This window comes from Myodes glareolus, chromosome 6, assembly GCF_982192425.1.
Source record: "Myodes glareolus chromosome 6, mMyoGla1.1, whole genome shotgun sequence".
Classification (NCBI taxonomy): Eukaryota; Metazoa; Chordata; class Mammalia; order Rodentia; family Cricetidae; genus Myodes; species Myodes glareolus.
In genome coordinates, this window is record NC_142031.1 from 91,848,256 (window position 1) to 91,866,256 (window position 18,001).

Genomic DNA, 18,001 nt, shown 5'->3' on the forward strand with positions numbered 1-18,001 from the left:
AAAATTACTTAAGTCCCTCAGATGAAAAAAATTCTTGTCTCCTTGGTTCTCTGATATATATAAGGGAGAACTCAACCTGTTTTTAATTAATTAATTAATTAATTAATATTATTATGTTTAAGACAGGTTTCTCCCGGTAGCCCTGGGCTGACTTCTCCTTCAGGACTGTGCCACCATGTCCTGCTCAACCTTTTTTTTTAAGGTCACTGAACTAGCAGGCAGCAATCTGGGTGTTAGTTTAGTCACTCAAGGTCTCCTTGAAGACAGTCTCAATTTCTTGAGCTGTAAGTGAGAGGATTTGCCTGGCCCTCAAAGGACATTTAGAGTCAAAATAATTTATGACACAAGGAATTTGGCCAGGTCTGGGTCAACTTTTTATGATAATAAAGAATGAATTCACAAAGCAGATACATTCAGTAACCGAGAGAAGAGGGCTTGCCATTGCTTTTTGCAAGCTGAGCAGACACAATGTATTTCCTGTCCTTTTCACTAGTCTCCATGGGAAGACCAGGGTGCAGAGAGAGGACAGGGACAGGATGTCCTTCCCTTGCAAGTCACTCACCAGCTTATATCTTTACTTTTTCTTTTTCATGCCCATCGGAACAAGATTACAAATTTCTTGCTAGCAGGACCGTTAAATAATTACTTAATTTCATTCTCATTTCTGAAATGTTCTTCAGGCATCTTCCTCCCGTCGGTGTGGTGTGAAATTTTAGGGATAGTTATGATGAAGCACAGAGAGGTAAAGCACTGGCAAGTCACTTAGAAGGAAGGACTTTGGTGTGCCTTTGGTGTTAAAGGTTAATTGCCCAAGAAATTGGGAAAGCGACAAGTGAAAGGAAGCGGTTCCTGGGTATTCAGGAACACAGTGAAGCAAAAAGAGACTTTGCTACTCCTGAGTGTAGCCGTTAGGACTCTGTGACTCTACATGTATGTCAATCTCCTTTTGATGACAAGAACTGTGACATCTATCTTTATATTCTCGGCACGAAATATAACTGACAATAAAATGCTTGTTCAAATGAACTGGGTAAAAACTGTGCGGCAATGACGGGAAAAATGAGATTGAACAAGCAGCACTTGTTACTGGAGATCTAAAACTTTCACAGAATATACCGAAGGATTACAACAGAGAAAGGGACTTCAGATTGTTAAACTAGAATTTGGAAGAAGTCCTCCAAAATCGCAAATGTGGAATTTCAGCAGAGACCAGAGTGCCTCCTAAGCGAAACCGATCTGTCAACAAAACTGAGTCTCTCGGGGGAAACGAGGGCAGGCGCGACCGTGACCCATGGTCCAGGGGTGTCGGGGCTCCGATGAACCCCCAGATGGGTGACGAGGGTGAGGACCCACCGGATGGCTTGCTTTGAGCCTTTTTCTTAACAAAACAACCAGGAAGCCCTAAAATACGTGCAGCTGGGGCTGGTACTCGGAGTGATAACTTCCGCGTGTGAGTATGCAATAGGGAGCGCCGCCCGCGAACTTCCGCGTGAAGGGAGCCTGCGGCGGCTCGCCCGAGGGGCACTGCCCCGACACACCGCGGGAGAGGAAACCCGCGCTGCCCCGAGGGGAGGGCGTGGCGAGGAAGGGGCGTGGCCTCAGCCCCGCCTCGGAGAGGCGCAGCCTCACAGGCAGCCGGGTTTGCCACGCCCCGGGACTACATTTCCCGGCAAGCCCCGCGGGCTGCAGTTGACCCACTTCCCGGCCCGTCACGGGCTCGCCCGGCCCCCGCGCCCAGGCGGCTGCTCCCTGCTGACTGGGGTGTGGGCGGGGAGCGGCGGAGGGAGGAGGCAGAGCTGGCCGCCGCAGTTTGCCGCCGCTGCTGGGCGCCTAGGCAGAGCTCCCCGGGGTTCGTGCGGGCGCCATGGACGAGCAGGCGGGTCCCGGCGTCTTCTTCAGCAACAACCATCCGGGTGCTGGCGGTGCTAAGGGACTCGGGCCTCTGGCGGAGGCTGCAGCGGCCGGAGACGGGGCGGCTGCGGCGGGGGCGGCCCGAGCTCAGTACAGCCTCCCCGGGATCTTGCACTTCCTGCAGCACGAATGGGCCCGCTTCGAGGTGGAGAGAGCCCAGTGGGAGGTGGAGCGGGCGGAGCTGCAGGTAAAGACCCTCCCGGCCTGGCCATCTTCATCCCGCCTCTTCTCTCTCTTCCGCCCCGCCCCGGACTCTTCGCCCCCTCCCCCAGCCCACTCGCGTCCCCCTCCCCCTTGCCTTGCGCCCATCACTTCCAGAATCTCATCTCCCCCCTCCCTTTCCTCCAGTCACCTTTGGCTTTTGCTGACCCCATTTCCTAGACCCTGTTTCCCGCTCCCTCTCCTAATGCATTTACCCTCCCGGAGCCTTTTCATCGGCTGTTTTCCCTCTCTCAACTCCCGTGTTCCTTTCAACTGTTTGCCATGCCACATCATGGGTTGTCCCTTTCGGTTTAACTGATTAGGCTGACAGTAGTTTTGAGAGCCTCTGAGCAAATCATCCTGGCTCAACGTGATGCACCCTAGGTCTAGGGACATTCATCGCAAAAGGTTTTGGCAGTTGCCTAGTCGCTCTGCAAGGAAGGTGACCAGAGAAGACAACACAAGTTGTATCGGCAAGGCCCTGGCTTTCTGCGAGAAGCTGGCGTAGGTCTAGGGTGGTACTAACAGGATCAGCTCCAGTTTTCTGACCGAAAATGGCTCTTCACTCCCTTTCTGCCCCTTCACCCCCTCCCGCTTTTCGTTTAGATTCGCAGGTTTTTCAATGAAGGAACGAACTTGATGGAAGTCAGCTGAGCCTGAGATGGACCTATTCACAGGCTCCAGAACTTCCTAAGAGTTGATTTTCTGTTTAGTGTTTTGCAAGATTGACATGTTTTTACAAGGAACTAAAAGGGGCTTCAGTGGTACGTTGCCTCCTTGCATAATCTGCAAGATAAAGCGCATCTGACAGAGGGGAGCTGTTGTGGGCCAGCGAAGAACGAAAGGTTGATGCTTCCCTAGCCCTTCAGTGGCTGTTTATAAAACTTCTAACACACACACACTAATTTCCAAAGGAACCCAAGGAGCTGTGAGTGGTTGTGCCTCCCTGTTTTGGGGGCTAATCCTGCATGCTTATGAAATTGGAGCACAGTTTTAGTTTGTGAAGCACTTGAAGTGTGTTACTTTTTTTGGTCTTTTTTTTTTTTTTCTTTGCACAAAAAAACAGAGAAAGAAAACTCCGCTGAAGAGATTCCTTTAAGCAGCACCCAGCCTTGTGAGACTGGCTTGGTGTTCAGGCGGCTATGGAAGGCACAGACAGGCAGGGTTGTAGTAAATAGGTCTATATTAAAGACTGTGCCAGCTTGTGACCTTGAGGAAATCCTGTGACCTCTCTGGGCGTCAGTTCTCTCACGTTCTGATCCAGCACTTGCTCAGGGCTCATCGAATGCCCACCTAGTGTGCTCAGAGCCCAGATTAACAGAACCGAAAAGGCTGCTGCCCCTCATGGAGCCTCTGTTCTAGTCAGAAGGAGAGCAGTGAGCGAATAGAGCTGTACAATATGGCCTGTTGTTACCTCTGTGAGAAAGAGTAAGAATACAGGAGTCGAGTGTGGTAGGGCGGCTGTTTCGATAGCCTAGCTTCGGGGAGGTCGTCTGGGCGGGCGAGTGAAGTGAGGAGCAGCCTGGACGGTTTAAGTTTCTCCAGTTGTATGTTTGTGTCTTTGGTGACTTTCTCACACCTACTGTTAAGTTTCTTTAGTATCCACTTTATTTGCTATTTGTAAGTTTTCTCTGATTTGTTACCCAATCAAATAGCTGAGCGTATGCTGAAAAGTCTAATTCTTAGACATTTACCTTGACTGGCGATGCACTCTGTAATGGGGCTTACAGAGCTCAGGTTCAAGGCACCATTGGAGACAGGTAACTAGTGCAAGGTGGCTGCAGATGATTTTTGTTTGTATCTGCTGAGATTTTAGTATATTTTCTAGTTTAGAGAATGTAAAGCAAGTAACACTAATCTTATTAAAAACAAGCAGTTAAACCATGTTTACTTTGCTCTGTGTAGGAGCTTTGTGAGTTCTAGACCATCTTACCTTTGCTCATTCTAGTCTCTGATGCTTAAATTTTACAGTTCATCTCTAAATTTAATCAATCTTTAATCTTGACACACACATCCAAATTAACTTCAGGTAAGTTTCCTGTTGTTACTATTAAGAACACTGCTTAATTTTTTATAGCACCTTTTGATTTGTGCTCCAATGAAAGGAAATGTTCCAGAGCAAGTTTAAAAAAAATCATAGAATAAGTGGGGCAGTGGTGACACATGCCTTAAAACCCAGCACTCAGGAGACAGAGGCAGGTGGATCTCTGTTCGTTCAAGGCCAGCCTGGTCTACAGAACAAGTCCAAGACAGCCAGAGCTACAGTGAAACCCTGTCTTGAAAAACCAAAACTGACTAAATAAAAAACAAAAAGCTAAAATAAAGTAAAAAGTAGAATGTTTTCTAAGCATAATATTAGTATTATTGGAGGGTTTGCAATAATGCATGCTCTTTGTGGCATTTGTTAACATAATTGAAAATTAAAAAAAATATACTTTAGATGAACATTAAATTAGATCCTATATGTGCCATTGAACTTTTCCTAGAAGAAACAGCATGAAGTGAAAGAGTTAAATGAGTTGTGATGACACATGCCTCTGTCTGTGTCCTTTTATTTTTTAAATCTCTTCCGAAGTCATTAACAGCAGTCAACAGAAGTGTGTTTAAGATTCAGTCTCATTTGTCCCTTTAGGAACCTGTCAGTCCTGCTCTTTCAAGTTGCCAGGGCCGAGTTGTGAAAGGCAATCCAAGTTCTCATCTGTCTGGGCGGCCTTTGTCACTTCCTCCCTCCTTTAGATGTTGGGAGTGAGAAAGTAGTCACATCAGAAAGAATTTTTTAAATTTGTTTCCTCCTTTCCCGTGATAGTTAATGGAGCTTTCCCCGCACCCATGAGAACTGGTGATTCATGAGGGAATGAAGAGTATCAAGGTATCACTGAGTTCAAGAAAGGGATTGAAGAAAGAGTACTAATAATATTTGAGAATATTTTCCATATATGAGACATTGTGCTAGAGATCCCAAGAAGCATGCACCCTAATTTATTTGGCAGTGCATAAACAGTAGGTGGGAGACTCAGACTGCCATTTGAGAGGAGACTGACTTTCTTAGAGCAGCCTGAGAGAAGATTCAGCAGCAAATGTGGAACATGTTGTAAAGTAATAAGAACCTGAGGTTTAGTAATTTGAAAATTATCTTACAGGAAAGCATGCATGTAAATGAAGTAATTGTAGATTTTGATGTATGTGTGGGAGTGGAAGAGGCCCTGGTCTCTACCCCAGAGTGCTAGAATTGCTTAGATTAAGTAGTAGAGGATATGTGGTATGGAGGCCCTGTGCAGGAGTGTTTATGAATCTAGATTTTTGGCACTAATTTGTATTTCACTTAGCAGATATTTTTCAGGTATGTACTTCATGCCGGATCCTGTTCTAGGCATGGAGAAGATACAAGATCTTATCTTGTGAAATTTAATCATGGGGTCAGGTAAACAGTGATGAATACCTGCTCCATTGGGAGTAGTACGCGCTCTGGTAAAGTAAAGGGGTAGGAAGTAAGTCTTTACAGACAGGGTGTCATTTGAGCCGAAACTTCCCAGGGCAGTACCTGAGATCCAGAAAGAGTTGAAAAAGCCAGGAGCGGGGAGGGTGCTTAGACTATCAAAGGAACAACAGAGAGGCGGCTGTGACTAGAGTAGAGGAGGAGTGGAGGAAAGGAAGGCAGAGGAAGGTACTGGATTCTACTTGTTATAAAGATGTTGGATTTTGGCTGGGTCTGTAATTTCAGCTACTTGGCAGTCTTAGGGAGAAAGATCATAAGTTCAAGGCCAGCCTTGAACTATAGAGTGAATTCAAGGGTGACCTGAGTTGCTTAGTGAGGCCAGCTTCAAATGAAGAGTCAAACGAGGACTGAGGATATAGCTCAGTGATAGTGTTTGCCCCGGCGGATTGGGTAGCCTTTAGAATGCTACCTTTGCAAAAGGAGCATCTTTAAAAAGGGATCCTTAGCAGGGATTCCGAATAGGCTCAGGGAGGTGGGTAGAAGAAGCAGCCGGAGTATTTAGGAGACTTGTTTTAATTCACTGAGGCCTGAGTTAGAGTGGGTAGTAGTGGAGAGTTTTTTTTGCATGTACATTTTGCTGGCATATTATTAGAGTAGACAGTGTAGTAGACAGACAGGAAGGTAACTAGCCAGGTGTGCTGAGGGATAGAATATGAGGTTTGAGGAAAAGGGGACTGAAAACGATCCAAATGCATTGCTACTGAACATCTTCGTAAGATAGCTGATGTTTACTGAGCATTTAAATGAAAAATGTATGAACTTTTAAAATGACCATTTTTTGTTAATTATGGTAATTATTTTCCATATCATGAAATGCAGCAATGACATAGACCTGTTAATAAATCCATACTCTAAATTTACTATTATATTTCATGCCCATAATACATATTTGCCAAAAGTCTGACCTCTCAGAGCCTTAATATCCTTCTGGTGATGAGAATAATAAATTTGCTTGTGAGAATTAAATGAGATTATTCTAAAGTACCTAGTATGTGCTTGGTCTGTAAGTCAAGTCGGTGCTGAAGGAATGGTGGGAAATGCATGATATTCCTTTTTACTCCCATTTATTGCCTTCGAGAAAAGGATAATCTTTAGCCATACACTTACCTTGAATCAGAGCATGATGGTGCCTTCTGAGACCATGAAGTCTAATATTTTGGGTGTGGTGCTGGCACCAAAGCCATCTAACAGGAATGGCAGTCTTTTGTGTCTGCTCACAACATTGGTTACATACCACAAATGTACTGCTTTCCTCAGTAGCCCACCATGTGGCTCAACGTTAGTGAATACTGTCACTTAGCCTTGCACTACATATTAAATAACAAATCGTGTACATTTCCTAACTGTCTTACAAAACTAACCACCTGTTTTAACTTTTTCTCTAAACTACTTTTAAGTTTAGAACAAATGAACCCTCATTATATCATTTTGTGAATAGGTTTTTAATTGTATTCATATCCTTGATAATTTCATAATCTTTAATTATACTTTGGAAGGATTACAGGGATTTTACTCTTTTAAAGCATATCCTTTTGTTTGTCATTTTAGTTCAGTTTTCTCAGTCTTAGTGACACTCTTGGTATAATCTGGGGAACCTGTTCCCTGGGCTTAATCAGTTAAATCAGAATCGTAGAAATTAGGCTCTAGCATTTTTTTGGAGTTCGTATGTGGTTCTAATATGCTACAAAGATTGGCAATAAATACTTAGTGGGTTTTTTTTTTCCTATTTTATTCTCTCTGTCTCTCTCTGTCTCTCTCTCTCTTTCTCACACATACACACACACATAGTGTGTATAAAGAAGTTTGGCAGATTTCAACATGTGTTGGCATTCAGTATATGGAAGGCTTTTTATAGAATATGAAATATAATTTTTGTTAATTTCCATTGTTCTTTCTGTGATAGCTAGCATTTTATTTTTAGGCAGTAGCCTGTTATCGTTTGACTCACCTCCCACTGACTGAAGTAATAATGACAGCAATCTTTGAGGTGGAGTGAACCTCGGAAGTAATTCAAACTTTTTAGGTAACAAGAGAGGTTAAATGACCAAGAATGAAGTGGGTTTTGTATAAGCGCTGTCACTTTTGTCTTCTGATATTTTGACAGGCTTTTTCTTTTTTAAAGTCTTTTCAGATTCTTTACCTCCTCTGCCACCTCTCCCTCCTCCTCTTTTGTCCTCTTCCTTTAGATTCAACCCAGGGCATGCCAAGCACACCCTCTCCCACTGAGCTAAACTCAGCCCCAGTGTCTCTTTTTATCCCTAAAGCCTTCTGAAGTAATCAGTCATACTCATACTTGCTGTTTTTCTTTTTATCTAAAAAATGATTTTAATGTGCTTCACTGATTTCTGGTTAGATACATGATTTACATTTTTTCTCTGTCTCTGGTATTTTGTGTTTCATTTTTTTTTCTCCCTCCAGAATATGGATTTTTATTTGTTTAGAATTTTGTTATACTCTTTAAATCTGATTATCTTACAGAATGTCTGACTAAAATTTTTTTAGATAGGCCCCCTGGTACACTGAGCACGACTGTGTGTATCTTAGGCCTTCCTTCTTGTTTCTTCTCTATGGTTTCTGTCATGTATCTCCACCCTTGATTCTGGCTAATGTATTCTGACTTACCTTCCAGTCCGCCATTTCCCTCCTCAGTTCATTTCCGTCTGTTGTGGCTGTGCAGTGAGTTTTAGCTTGGCTTATTGTTAACATTGATTTGGGTTCCTTTCACAGTCTGGTTCTTGTTTTTTGCTGATGCTGTTGTCTTTGCAGACGTTTCCAAGGATGATCTTCGCAGCCCTAGTGTGTGTCATTTTGTCAGCGTCTTAGGTTTGAGATGGATTGTTCCCCTTGCTCTTTGCTCACAATGACTTGTTCCTTTGTGAGTTTGGCTTTGTGTGCTGCTGCTCTCTTCGTTGGAAAAGTATAAGATTAATCTGAATTTCTGAAGGTTTTTGCATATGATTTTTGGTAGATTATTAGTAATTGGAGGCATTACTAGTTCAGTACTACTTTAAACAAAAGTTGATACTTAGGGCATTTGGATCACTCATGTGATTAGGATCGGGTTGTAAGTGTATTGAGAACAGACACATGTTGCTGTCTCTGCCTGGTGATTATAAACCCTGTAGTGTCTTTCCCAGATGTGAGCTATGTCACCGTCCAGCTGTCCACTCTGCATGGTCTGGGTTGTTGTTTTGTCCTGGTTTCTTTCATTGTTCAGACTGATGCGCTGCTGTGTTCTGGTTGGTCTCTATACAAAAGCTATTATCCCTGACCTCCCAGGGTTCTCATATTCTCTGTAATTTTGACCAGATACTTTTTTTGCTATTTTGTCAATTTTATGGTGCTTTAAAGAAAATTGTAATAATATTTTCTCCAGAATTTTTAGCTGTTTTCAGTAGAAAAAGTTGCTGAATTCTCTGTTCTTAGTTTCACAATGTAATAAGAATGTCCTCAATATGTATTTTGGGAAAAATAATACTCAAAGTTCTCCCTCATATCAAGAGATAATGCTTGTGTAACCCTAAACTTTCTTTCATATTTTTTTTTGTTTGTTTGTTTTGAGACAGGGTTTCTCTCTGTGGCTTGTGCCTGTCCGGGAACTAGCTCTGTAGACTAGACTGGCCTTGAATTCACAGAGATCTGCCTGCCTCTGCCTCCTGAGTGCTGGGGTTAAAGGTGTGTACCACCACTGCCCGGCACCTTTCTTCTTTTGATTATTTGTTTTGAATTTTCTTTGATACAAGGTCTTGCTTTGTAGCGCAGGCTGGCCTCAGACTCCTGCCTCCATCTGCTGGGTATTGGGTTATGAACCATCACTGCTAAATTCCAGTCTCTATTCACATTTCTTTGAATTCTAGTAGTAGAGGGAGACTCACAGTTCCCCTGTAAAATGTGTGCCCTTTAGGCAGAATTTAAAACAAAATTCTTGACTTTGTGATCTTTGAGAAATGTCTGAGAGACCAAATAATATGGATAGATCCCTTTGCTTTTGGTTTATGAATTCTGCCCATGGTGTCCAAATTTCAATTTAGGCCATTAAAACAAAACAGAATAAAAACTTGCTGTTGGGATCCTTGGAAATTCTTACCTGGGTCGCCTCTCCAGATGGTGACACAGTCTTTGACCATCATAAATTGGCAGTGCAGAATGTGGACCTTAGAGCCAGACAGCTCTGTCACTTAGGGGTTTCAGTTTTTGTAGGCTTCTCTTTTATTTGTAAAATGTTGGTGATAATATACAAACCAAATAGGGTAGATGAAGGTTTAAGAAATAGAAAGTATGGGTCAGTGAGATGTTCTCCTGGAAAGGTGCTTGCTTTTAAGCCTGCCAATCAGTGTTTGAATTCTGGAACCACATGGTGTAAGGGGAGAACCAATTCTAATTTCCATTAATACACACTGGAGCATGCTTGTGTGAGTTTACATTTAACCATAATAAATGTGATAAAAGTGGATAATATTGTAGGGATATACTGATAGCCTAACAAGTGGTTAGCTCTACTTGGTTGATGTCTCTGGACAGAATGCATTAACTTATATGATCTATTTAACATGTTTTAGAAACGAAGTGATTCAGTTGTCATAGTAGCTGCTAAACTCTCTGCACTGAATGTAGTAGTTTGAGACCTACGAGGTGTTGATGTTAACGGACAGGCTAGAATAGCAATAATGCTAGTGCTAAGTGTGTGTGCACTAGACATAGAGGAGACGAGAGCAGCTGAGGAAGACGGACAGGGGAAGAGAGAAATCTGCAGCCCTGGCAGGTAGGAGGAAAACTGCACACGTTTCTTTAACTCTTACAGGATGTTAGTATAATAATCTGAATGTTTCATTGAAGCATTTGTAATTGGAGAATTCTGGAGCCTACCTCCCAAACCCATGTTTCTTCTTGTTTTCTGCCCTAAAAATATTTTGTCTTTGAAGAAAATTTAGACTATAAGTAGTCTCAGTTGGGGTAGACTTAGTTTGAACTGAGTCTTTTCCCTAGCCCTGGGCCCGTTTGCTGTACCAAAGCCTCCTGTTTTCTTTGTGTAGTTGCTTCTGGTTTCAAAGAACCAAGTAAATGATAAGATTATGGCCATGTGTGTTTTGAATGGCTATTGCAGTTTAAATTCTCATCACTTGGAAAGTGGGTTTTTTTTTCCCTCTTCAAGTTGGAGAATTCATGGTATACTGAAGAAATGATGTAGTTAGGGACTTAAGTCTTAAACAATTTGTGTTCCTCAGAAGTATTTAAGTATATTGTTTACAAGTTGTTCCCCCACCTCATCCCCAGTGTGGCTCAGACTGACCTTGAAAACTATATGTTGTGGAAGATGACCTTTAACTTCTGACCCTTCTTCCTGCCTCCCTTGCTGGGATTTACAGGTATGTGCTACCATACCTGGTTATATGCAGTGTTGGAGATGAAACCAACAGTTTTAATTTTTATGTAGAGAATACTGAAATAAACCTTGCTTTCTTTAAAAACATTCAAATTTTGAGTCTTTGAGTTTGTTCCAAGGCTAGTAGTATAATTAGATTCAGTGTATATAGTTTAGTATGGTTTGTATGTTGATCAAGCATCAATTTTGTATAATGTTTTGGTTATTAGGTTTTCTTTGCCAGTTCTATATATGCTGTGTGAGGACAGAATAATAAGCATGCCAACTGTATTTGCTGTTATGCAGAGAGTTAAGGCAATAAGGTTTAACTTTCATTATGTAACTTTATCTGAACAAGACTATGGATATTAGGTAGTAATGATTAGAAGGAAATTTTATTGCATAGGAAGCTGGAAACAGTTTGAAAAAGGAGTACTTTGTTCAGGAGGTAAGTGGGGAGAAAAACAAAGGACTAGGTAGGAGCCATGGAAGGTAAAGCTCGGGAAGTATTGAGCAAGTGTGGATGGAGTAGGTATTTCGGGTGTGGCAAATCCATTCTTGGCATAATTACACTAGAGAGAGCCTTTCCAAGGAAGGGCCAGAGGGAATGTCTCACCATGGATCACACAGGCTCCATTAGCACTCATTTGCATGAGGTAGAAATTGGATCCAACACCAGTATATCTACTTTGGAGAAATAAACATGACGTCAGATTTTACAAGGTGATACCAGTTTCACTTGATGGAAAAGTACAGCACAGTCTGAATTGTTCTCTCTCTCTCTCTCTCTCTCTCTCTCTCTCTCTCTCTCTCTCTCTCTCTCTGTGTGTGTGTGTGTGTGTGTGTGTGTTTTGTTTTGCTTATGCTTTCTAAATGAGAAGGTTGTGCTGTGAGTAAAGGACCTTAAATTATAGGCACAACCCAAACCTGCTCCTGAGGAATGTGAATTCCTATAAAGCTAAGAGGAGGGAACAAGGAAGAGCCTGGAGATCTGGGTCAGCACCTTCATGCACTTGAAAGGATGGGGCTAGTCAGAGAAGGCACCTGTTCTCCCAGCAGTCAGCACACTACTGTGACTGCTGTCTTCTTTACCCTCTATAGGCAACATTTTGTTTGTTGAGTACCATGTGTCAGATACATTGCTAAATACTTCACATTTAAAATTTATTTTAATCTTTATAAAACTATATGGAGAAGATATTGATCATTCCCCCAATAAACAGGTTCCAGAAATGAGAAAGAATAAATGTTACGCTATAGAACAAGTTGATCATGGTTCTGGGCAGAGTAACTAGGAAGAAGTATTTTGACATTTTCATTTTCTTTCATACTTTTTGGTCAGTGTTTAGGAATGTTCTGCCTCCTAAATTCTGATCACCGGTGATTTTCTCTGGAAAACCTGTTTGGCTTCCAGACACAAAGAAGTATTATGCACTTTGAGAATACACACGCGCGCGTGCGCACACACATACACACACACACACACATATATATATAGACATATGTGTTAAACTTTTAATATGAGTGATCATGTTGCTAGAAAAGATGTTTAAAACAATATCTTAACATTTTAAAGTTAAGATATATTTGTATAGTTATTTGTCAGTGTAAGACCAGATTTACTTGCCCTTCACTTGTTTTAAGACTACCAGCTAAAGGGGCTAGAAAGGTGGCTCAATGGTTAAGAACACTGGCTACTCTTCTGGAGGACCACTGAGATCGATTCCCAGCATCCACATAGTGGCTCACAACCATATGTAACTCCAGTCCAAGGAAATTAGATGCCTTCTTCTGAGCTCCGAGGGCACTGCATGCACATGGTGCAGACATACTTGCCGGCAATACACACATAGAAGTAAATAAATAAGATGTTAAAAAAATGCCAGTTAGAGTTTTGTGTTGTCATTACTGAATAAACCACAATTATAACATGCTGTTAGGATTTTGGTTTTGGTTTTCCTTCAGTAAAGCACACTAAAAGCAAACATCTTAAGACTTGTGTGGCCCTTTCCTTAGTGTTGCACAGTTGTTTCTCCCACATCTGTTTTGGCAGCGTTATTTTTGGTGACTCTTCTTCCTCTGCCTTCCTAGAATCTTCCTATCCATTCATCCATCCACCCACCCCACCTTCCTCCTGCCTTCCCTTCCTTCCCCTGCCCATTTTCTAGATAAGTCATCTAGTTAAATTCAATTAAACCATAGCAATGACGTAAACATTTTTGACAGGAAAACCAATGACTTTTGTTTTTTTGAGTCAGAGCATTTCTCTGTGTAACTCTGGCTGTCTTGGAACTCACTGTATAGACCAGGGTGGCCTCAATCTCAGAGATCCTCTTGCCTCCGCCTCCTAAGTGCTGGGATTAAAGGTGTGTTTATTCTCCCCCCTCCAATCCATTTGACTCTTGATGAGCATATACAGTTCTGTGGAAATCAAAGTATACAGAGGAAATACAAAGAATGGCTATTGCTGTGACTAAAGTGTGCTCTGGGCTTTGGACAGTGTTTCACCAAAACAAGAAAGTGTACCGGTTAATCTGTTGGCTAACAGATTAGTGGTGGAGCACCTATCATTCCGTCTGTTTCATGCACTGCATGTTTGCTAGACTAAGTTACTGAAGAGAAGGCTCATTTTTAAAGGCCTAGCAGAGTGAAATAGTTACTAAGAAATCATTCTTAATTGAATGGCTCTCATGTTAGTTACAGTGTTATTGAGTATGTATCAACATAAACATGGGTATATATGTTGATTTTGACTTCCATCGAATTTTCTTAAAGGCAGGCCTTGTGTATCAGACATCTATGATGTTTATGTTTTCTGTGAGTATAGCAAATGCATAGCATATACAGTGTTATTAGGCCAATATTTTATCTGTTTCTTTTGATGCTAGACAGTTCTATCTTGTAACTTCCATCAGAAAGAGGCATCGGCGGCAAGACCTTTCTGCATTCTTGTCATACAGAGCATTGGGCCCTGCCCTACCAAACCATTTTGACAGGGTTCGTTTTAGGGATGCCACTGGCTTCATAATTGCTGCTGGATGCTGCTGCAGTAAATGGCTGCAAATGGGTGGTTTTGTTTTGGTAGTTATGAATAAGGATTGTTTCCCACAACCCCCTCTTACATATTGAACTCTGACCATCAGGAAATGCCTTTGACATCATGTCCTAAAACATTTTTATGATCCACAGAGTTCTGTAACATTTTTCTTCTTTTTAAAAGCCCGTACCCTCAAATTTTCCATGCTTCTTCTTTCTAAATAGTTAATTTCACTTTTTTCCCATGGCTTTCTTACTTTAAACAAAAATATCTTAAGACTAGTGTCGTAGTTTATACCTCTTAGGACTGAGGATGTTGATATAGAAGGATCACTGTAAAGGCATCTGGTCAGAAAGAACCAACAACCAAACAATCCCACTTCTTCCCCAGAAAACAAATAATTTAGGTATTGTTATCATGTTTACTTTTATAATTTTGTTTATATATTGCTTACTAATATATTGTGGTATTTAATCTTAATCTTTTTGTACTCTGCACCTTTAGATAAATGAAATGCCTTAATTGCCCTAAAGTTGGAATGAAATTCTGCTGTCTGAGCCTGCTTTTTTTTCATTAAAAATGTGTAGGCCAGCCAAGTCAGTGAGACTAAATAAAGCTCACAGAACTCAGGAACAACTCAGGTTGATGAGGTCTCACAGAAAATGTGCCATCAAGCCTGACTTGGGGGTGTGCCTTGTTGTCTAGTTCCTGGGGATACTGAGACATGAGAGGACTTCTTGAGTCTAGGATAATATAGTGAGACGCCGTCTCTTTCCTGCTTGCTTTTCCCCTCCCTCCCTCCCTCCCTTTTCTCCTTCCTTCCTTTCCTTCATTCCTTTCTCTCTCTCTTTTTTCTTTTTTGTTTGTTTTTCGAGACAAGTTTTCTCTGTGTACCTGTGACCGTCCTTGGAATGCACTTTGTAGAAGAGGCTGGCCTCGAACTCACAGAGATTGCCCTGCCTTTGCCTCCTGAGTGCTGAGATTAAAGGTATGCACCACCACTGCCCAGCTGAGACCCCTCTTTCAAAAAAGAAAAATGTATCATTGTGGAATTTTTAAAGTTAAAAAGCATTCTGTACTTTCCCTTCATGTCCTCTTAGGTTATCCTATTTTAGCTTTCCCCGTTTAAAAAATCAACCAAGCAGTAACAACAAAGTAACCCCTTTCTTTCTCTGCTCCACTGTTGAATGGCAGTGTCTTCTCTGCTCCCATTCTTTTTATTTGTCTAAACTTCTCTGAACAGACCACATTTATTATCTTCTGGTAGTTTCCTGGTTCTCTTGAATCATTTTTTCCCCCTCATTTTCTTTGTACTCTCCTTTGTGCCACTGTTTCTCAGTCCCCTGTGATCTTGTTTGTATCTCTGTGGAGTTTGCCGAGTGCAGGGTTAGGCTGTCCCCCTTCCTCCAGTGGATACCTTGGTTTAGCTCTTCTACTCTAGCAGTGCAATCCTTTTGTCTACACCAATGCATCTTTAGCTATGTTGATGGTTTTCTTCAGTTAAACCTGACATATCCATCTTTTGCAATTGTCAGGGATGACCTGTTACTTGAAATTTGGTCATCTACTGTGAAATCATTTTTCCAAAGCAGGGTGACTCTCCTTCCCACACCCAGCCCCTTAACCTTGATTCAACTTTTAGTTAGTCTTTTGCTTTCTTGTACTCTTTCGGTTATGCATTGGCATGTGAATGCTTTGTAGTTTTAAAAACATTTTAAATTATTTTATTCCCAGTACTGCTGACCTTAGCAGTCAAGCAGGGGTCTTCCTAAGTTTTCATTTGTAATGTCTTTTTTGGTAGACATAGTCTACACTGTCCTACTGTCTAAGCAGCAAAATAACTAATTAAAAATTGATTACTTCATGACATTCTTCTTTTTTTCCCTAGTATAAATCTCAAATCTCTTCACAATAAGACTGTTCATATATCCTACTTATTAGAGTACTAGTCATTAGAGTACTGCAATTGTTCTTTACATATAAACCATATCTACTTGGAGTAATTATTCTGTCATTTGGACCACTGAATCCTGTTTAATTACTTCTTACATCTGTTCAATTGATGTAGATATTTATTGGGCCTCTGCCACTAATACTTGCAGGTGACCAATGTTGTAGTACTTGGGATGTAGCAATTAATAGCAGGGCCTGTTCTTGACCTCTTTAGACTTCAGCAATTTTCTCTGCACCTCAAAAAATTATCTCCAGTACATATCAGAGTAAGTGTTAATGATGATGTTACTATATAGTGTATGCATATTTCAAGGTATCTCAATAGCCTGTAAATACATACAATTTAAAAAAGTGGAACTAGCCAGATGTAGTGGCTCACAATTTTTTTTTTTTTTTAAATCTCAGCATAGGTAGACAGATCTTTTCAAGTTTGTGCTCAGCCTGGTCTGCAGAGTGAATTCTGGGCCAGCTAGGACTGCATGGGGAGACCCTATTTTTTTTAAAAAGTGGAATTAAATAATAATATAAAAATAGTGATATTAAAACAAAAAGGGAAAATTAGAAAGGCAGCTCTTGGCTTCTCACCAATAAACTAGCTAGAGACTGGGATTTTCATTTTGGAGGATGAAGAACTCTTTCGGCAAATGACTGTTTTCATCATCTTTGAGGCAGTAAAAATTAAGACATTGTCAAACTGATACTGCATTAGTTCAGTTATATCCCACTAATCCACTAATTCCACGAGTCTTACAAAGGGCAGGAGCAGAATACAAAGATAAAAATCGTAAGAAGAACTCCTTGTCCTGGGGTCAATTCTTTCTCAGCTCTGTTTCCCTTCTTCCAGCTTTTAGTTCCACCTTACAATATGGAAATCAGCATATATTACTGTTTCGTTCTGTAGTTCGCTCAGAAAAGTTGAGCACTCTGAGAAAGTTTCTCTAACTGGAGAATCCAGAGTCAATCACAGACTCTTGCAGAATTGCGTTTCTGTCAAAAAGCACTGAATTTGCATATGACGGTTAAAAATTAATATTCAATCCCAAGTTTTCAAAAAAAATGTGTTATATTATTCACTGGATTGTCTTGGAATTAAGTTAGAAATTTGTACACTGTTTGTTCATTCTCCCCACCCCCAAGACAGGACTTCTCTGTGTATCCCCGACTGTCCTGGAACTCACTCTAGACCAGGCTGGTCTTGAAATCACAGAAATCTGCCTGCCTCTGCCTCCCAAGTGCTGGGATTAAAGGCGTGCACCACTACTGCCCTGTTTAGGAATTTGTAGACTCTTAAGATTAGTATGCTTAGTGTTAAATGACTCAGTTTGTCTCAGTTTTATGGTGGTCTAGTTTTTTTATTTTATTTTATTTCTACTTCCTAGTCTCCTGTGTTTTGATTGTTAGAATACAGTTGATTGCTTAACATTTTACTTAATTTTGTGTTTTAGGCTTTAGAAGGAAATGAGCATAATGATCATTGAAATTCAGATAGTTATGGGTACATTTGTTTTAATCAAACAATCTATATTGATTTTTTTAAAAAAAGTGTTTATAACTATGCTTTAAGATTAATTGTAGGGCTGGAGAGGTGGCTCAGTGGTTAAGAGCACTGCCTACTCTTCCAAAGGTCCTGAGTTTAATTCCCAGCAACCACATGGTGGCTCACAACCATCTGTTAGGAGATCTGGTGCCCTCTTCTGGCCTGCAGGCATACACACAGACAGAATACTGAAAATACTGTATACATAATAAATAAATAAATCTTTAAAAAAAGATTAATTGTAGAAAAAGTTAGACAATGAAGAAGCAATTTAAAAACATCAGTTTCTTTAAAAAGACTTTAAATTTAGAATTCAAAGTTAAATTTAGATTTTATTTTTGAAAACTAAGATTTACATTTAGAAGAAATTATATAACATTTAAAATATGTATACATTCATATACCTATATATACACACCAATCAAGATGTATAGAAATACAGAAAATAAAAGTATTTCTTTCCCCAAACCATCTTCAAAAGTTTTACAAATCAATTTTATTTAT

At 40.8% G+C, this 18,001-nt stretch overlaps 1 protein-coding gene across 2 annotated transcripts in view; it reads left to right on the plus strand.

Moving 5' to 3' along the window:
- The first annotated feature begins 1,771 nt into the window (after positions 1-1,771).
- Strn (striatin) overlaps positions 1,772-18,001 on the plus strand; it is a 94,076-nt gene continuing 77,846 nt past the window's right edge. Inside the window, exon 1 of one of the 2 annotated variants that reach the window (XM_048416035.3) lies at positions 1,772-2,098. In XM_048416035.3, the coding sequence (XP_048271992.2) occupies positions 1,865-2,098 (234 nt within the window). In that variant the 5' untranslated portion in view covers positions 1,772-1,864. The remainder of the gene's footprint in view (positions 2,099-18,001) is intronic. The other variant, XM_048416037.3, reaches the window with a different exon arrangement.